The sequence below is a fragment of the Protomyctophum parallelum genome (assembly GCF_964188405.1).
Source record: "Protomyctophum parallelum genome assembly, chromosome: 14".
Taxonomy (NCBI): domain Eukaryota; kingdom Metazoa; phylum Chordata; class Actinopteri; order Myctophiformes; family Myctophidae; genus Protomyctophum; species Protomyctophum parallelum.
Window position 1 is genome coordinate 29,158,885 of NC_139709.1, and position 4,879 is coordinate 29,163,763.

The 4,879-nt window shown below is 42.8% G+C and overlaps 1 protein-coding gene across 1 annotated transcript; it reads left to right on the forward strand.

The window, feature by feature from the left end:
• Nucleotides 1-1,703: 1,703 nt before the first annotated feature.
• On the forward strand, nt 1,704-4,677 carry LOC310870193 (TIR domain-containing adapter molecule 1-like). Its single transcript, XM_083781282.1, has 2 exons — nt 1,704-1,911; nt 2,269-4,677. Exon 2 carries the CDS (start codon nt 2,440-2,442, stop codon nt 4,294-4,296), a length of 1,857 nt encoding a protein of 618 aa, XP_083637408.1. The 5' UTR covers nt 1,704-1,911; nt 2,269-2,439; the 3' UTR covers nt 4,297-4,677.
• Nucleotides 4,678-4,879: the final 202 nt, after the last annotated feature.

The following is a 4,879-nucleotide window of genomic DNA, read 5'->3' on the forward strand; positions in this document are numbered from 1 at the left end:
GATCAGGCACAATTTGCTATTTTATTTTTACTGATTATGTATATAGTATACGTATGACTAGCTCTAAATGATGACGTAAGATATATATATAGTATATATATAGTATATAGGCATATACTATATATGTATACATATATACTCTATACTCTATACTGTATAAAGTGTGTAGTTGTAAATTGATTAGCGGTATACTGTGGTTACTTTGCGCCAAAAACGTGACAGCTGTTCCGCCATTTGATGTTTATGCAAGAAAACAGCAAATCTGTGCCTGGTTTGCTGGGACCAAATGACCACAAATGACCATATTTCTTACGTCATACGTATACTATATATATAATCAGTAAAAATTAAATAGCAAATTGTGCCTGATCTGCTGGGACCAGAGTACGTGGTGTGTATATGTATGACTAGCTCTAAATGATGACGTAAGTAATATATATAGTATATATATAGTATATAGGCATATACTATATACGTATACATATATACTCTATACTCTATACTGTATAAAGTGTGTAGTTGTAAATTGATTAGCGGTATACTGTGGTTACTTTGCGCCAAAAACGTGACAGCTGTTCCGCCATTTGATGTTTATGCAAGAAAACAGCAAATCTGTGCCTGGTTTGCTGGGACCAAATGACCACAAATGACCATATTTCTTACGTCATACGTATACTATATATATAATCAGTAAAAATTAAATAGCAAATTGTGCCTGATCTGCTGGGACCAGAGTACGTGGTGTGTATATGTATGACTAGCTCTAAATGATGACGTAAGTAATATATATAGTATATATATAGTATATAGGCATATACTATATACGTATACATATATACTTTATACTCTATACTGTATAAAGTGTGTAGTTGTAAATTGATTGGCGGTATACTGTGGTTACTTTGCGCCAAAAACCGTGACAGCTGTTCCGCCATTTGATGTTTATGCAAGAAAACAGCAAATCTGTGCCTGGTTTGCTGGGGCAAATGACCACAAATGACCATATTTCTTACGTCATCATTAAGAGCTAGTCATACACATACACACCACGTACTCTGGTCCCAGCAGATCAGGCACAATTTGCTATTTTATTTTTTACTGATTATGTATATAGTATACGTGCCTTTTCGGTGGCCGGCCCCAAACTCTGGAACTGTCTGCCCCTTCATATTAAGTCTGCTCCCTCCTTAAGAGACCTTTAAGTCTTTACTCAAAACCCATTTCTTCTCCCTGGCTTTCAATGTTTGACCTAATTAACCTGTGTACTTTTTTCTGTTGCTTTGATTTTGTTTTACTATGTCACTTGTGGCATGTTTCCTGTACAGCACTTTGGTTGGCCTCCTGGTCTTTGAAAATGTGCTCTATAAATAAAATTTGATTTGATTTTGATTTGAAATACGTATCAATTTGGGGGCCCTTGCCATGACAAATTAATTTGAGAACCACTGCGGTATAGTCCCTGTATAATCCCTATATAGTCCCTCTCTCACTTTTCTTCCTCACTTCCTCTGCCCTTTGTCCCTCATGGCTTCCCATACTCTGGAGCACCTCATGTCAGTGGCTACGTCATCAGCCAGTTCCTCTCCACAGTTGGTTGCAGCCATGCAGGGCTCATACAAAGGCTCGTACCCAGCCAGACATGTATGTGTGTCTATAGCTTAGGCGTGTCTATACTACCTTCTCCATTCTACATTGTATGACGAGGCTTTACCACACCCAATGACATACAGGCTGGCACATTCCAATATGCAAGCAAGCCGTGCTACATGAAGACATAAGGCTGTCTATTGGCTGCTAAATGAAGCCCAGTCACTGAAAGAGAAACTTCCTTGTTTATGTTGGAAAGAGAAGTTTTGCTGTCATGGTAATGCTATGCCTACCATTTGCTCGATTATTGCATGGTTCATGCCGGTGAGTAAGAATTTGTGTGCTGTGTTTTTTCTTTTCTTTTTTCTTTTTTTACGAGAAATTGGTTTACACGTTTACATTCCACTACTGTATGTTTACTGTCATGTTATGTAAACGGCAGTAACATGCACTGGAGAGGTGTTCATTTTCAGCTATGCACTGATAAATTACAGTCTAACTGGACACGATAATGCGATTCATGACTTAACCAAGCCCTATACGTGTATTTTATACTTTGGCTATTCAAAAATAGACGATCTACAAGCTCACAACACGTTGCATGCGTCGTTGTGAACTTGTAGAATGGCTGTTTGGAGATATTTGAAGTGGTTCATTTATTTTGTTTCTGTGTATTTTCAGTGTCTGTTGAAGAATCAAGGCTGGCAATTATAAATGACATTACAAAGCCCTGGAGATGAAAGTTATTAACAGATGTTGGAAACCACAATCTGATTAGCCTGGGAGAAGATCCTATGTGTATGTTCTGATCCGAAACACATTGTATCCCAAAAAACTATGGATGCTCAAAATATGGAAAAACAGGGCACTGGGCTGTCAGATATCCTTAGGATTCTGAGCGAGGCGCCAGAGGAACGTCTATTAAGCCTGACATTCCAGTTCTACTTGGGTAAGAGCCCTGAAGAAGCTTTAGTGCATACTCTGTGCCTCGTGATTCTTCAGAGAGACATGCAGGTCCAGGAGCGACTTCAGACGCTAAAAGATAGCAGCCTGGCAAACTACCTGGCTGACAAATGGCACGTAAGTGGTGGCAAGTTGGACACCTTCCGAGTTCAATGTGCGGCTCACTGTGAGGAGGAGTCTACAGGTCACGGGATGGTGGTGGAGCTGGCCAGGATTTTCAAAGTGCTGTGCAAGGAGAGGCTGTGTGATCCACTGTTGAGAGACCTGGCCTATCGGAGAGCCATTTCCGCAAACGGCCAGAAAACATGGGATCGCCAGCACTCGGAATACAGCTGTTTAGATCAGCTAAGAGAAGAGGCTAAGTTAGTCTGTGGACCCCACTTTGCAGAGTGGATGTGCTCCTCCAACAAAGTCCCAAGGGTTTTGGACAAAGACAAGAACGCATCCTTGAAACCATCTTCCGAGGACACATCAGATCTGCCTAGCCCGCTACAGGACAGCTATTCCACTGACTCCTATCCTACCCACCTAGAGATAAGTCTTGCCTCGACGGCCAGGTTTGACAGAACTACTTCAGCAGCACTGAGCGACCTCCAGCCATCCAACGCCACACACCTTGTTGAAAAAGACAGCCCGGAAGCGATGCCGGCTGGGCGTACCGCTTTCTCCACAGAGACTCAGTCTGAATCACATCAAACGCCTCTAATTAAAGGAGAGACAGATGTAAACAACATGGACACTGCAGTGGCAGTAAAAGGAAATAAGCTACAGTGTGATACCGCGCCCAATCAGAATCCAAAGACCACAGTGCCAACCTTTGAACCCATGGCAGCACCTGCTGCAGCAAACACATTTACACCAGAGATTAAAGTTCTAGCGCAGGCATATGAAGGGGAGCCAAGTACAGAAGAGGAGGAGGAGGATGTGTTTTATTCGTTTGTTATCCTGCACGCGCCACAGGATGCAGAAATGGCTGAGAGTATAAGAGAAAGACTGGAGTCCTTGAGCAACAGTAAGGGGGCCACTTTCACTGAGGACTTTCAGGTCCCTGGAAGGGGGACTCTGAAGTGCATCGAGGACGCCATCGACAACTCGGCCTACACTCTCCTGCTGCTCACGCGCAACTTCACCCGCCTGCAGGAGGTGGAGACGGACACAGTCCTCATCAACTCCATCAACAACAGACACAAGTACAACACCGTCATCCCCCTGCATCCCCGGGAGAACTGCATGCCCAGGGACAGACAGCCCAAGGTCCTGCAGACCCTCGTACCCTTAGAGGAGCGCAGCAGGAACTTTGAGAGAAAAGTCAAAATGTTTCTGTCGCCCGCAAAGGTCAAAGCGCAGAAGAGGCTGTGGGATGAAGAGCAGAAAGTCAGACAGCAGGTGAGGCGACAGGAGAGACTGAGGCGCGCTAACGAGCAGCAGAAGCTGCACAACCGGGAGCTCAGGAAAGCAAAATTACTAGAGCAGGAACAAATGAGGCTTCACATGGAACAGCTTAACATAGAGCGTTCCCCACAGCAGCATTACCCCCACACGGGACCCCAGTTTACTAATGTCCCCAGTGGCTTTGTGCTGCCGCAGGTCGGTGAAGATGGCAGGCTGTGGTCAGGGAACATCCACATCGAGAACGCTAACTACATCATGATCGGCAATGACTCTCAAATGACGGTGGATTTGGGCGGAGCTGCGAGCAGAGAGGATTTGATTGATGATGACGACAAGCTATACTGCCCTGCATAGCCAAAGTGCAGTTAATCTACGTTTTTGGACAAACCGACTTATTTGTGTATTCCAAAGGTCAAATGAGCCTTCGTGATTTTGGGGGATAAACAATTACCTCAAGAACAGATATACAATTAGTGTAATACCACTTATATGCCGATATCTCATTTGGCTGACCAGTTTAAACACGTTTAACACGTTTAAAACCATTTCTCAGATGTACATTTTTCGTATACTTACTGCACTTTGTACGTAGGACAGTATAACGTGATGCTGATTCTAAGTAGAGGAGATGTTTTGTGAACACTAAACTCATCTGTACAGTGGTGGAAAGTAACTTAAGTACACATACTCAAGTACTGTACCATTTTGAGTTACAGTTCCACGTTGCAACGCACTGTGAGCTTGTACTGTTTTTTTGATGGGCGCTAGCCCCTCCTATATACGGGTTTAATGTTTGTTTTTACTTTTTAGTTAAATTGTTTGTTTTAAAAACGCCATTGACAATGAAGAGAAATTAACATTAAATCCCATTAACAATAAAGATAATTTAATGTTTGTTTTGACACCGTTTGTTTTACTTCAATATTACATCACCTCA

Excerpts from the sequence above, each read along its gene's own strand:
- LOC310870193 (XM_083781282.1), top strand. The coding sequence starts at position 2,440 with ATGGAAAAACAGGGCACTGGGCTGTCAGATATCCTTAGGATTCTGAGC.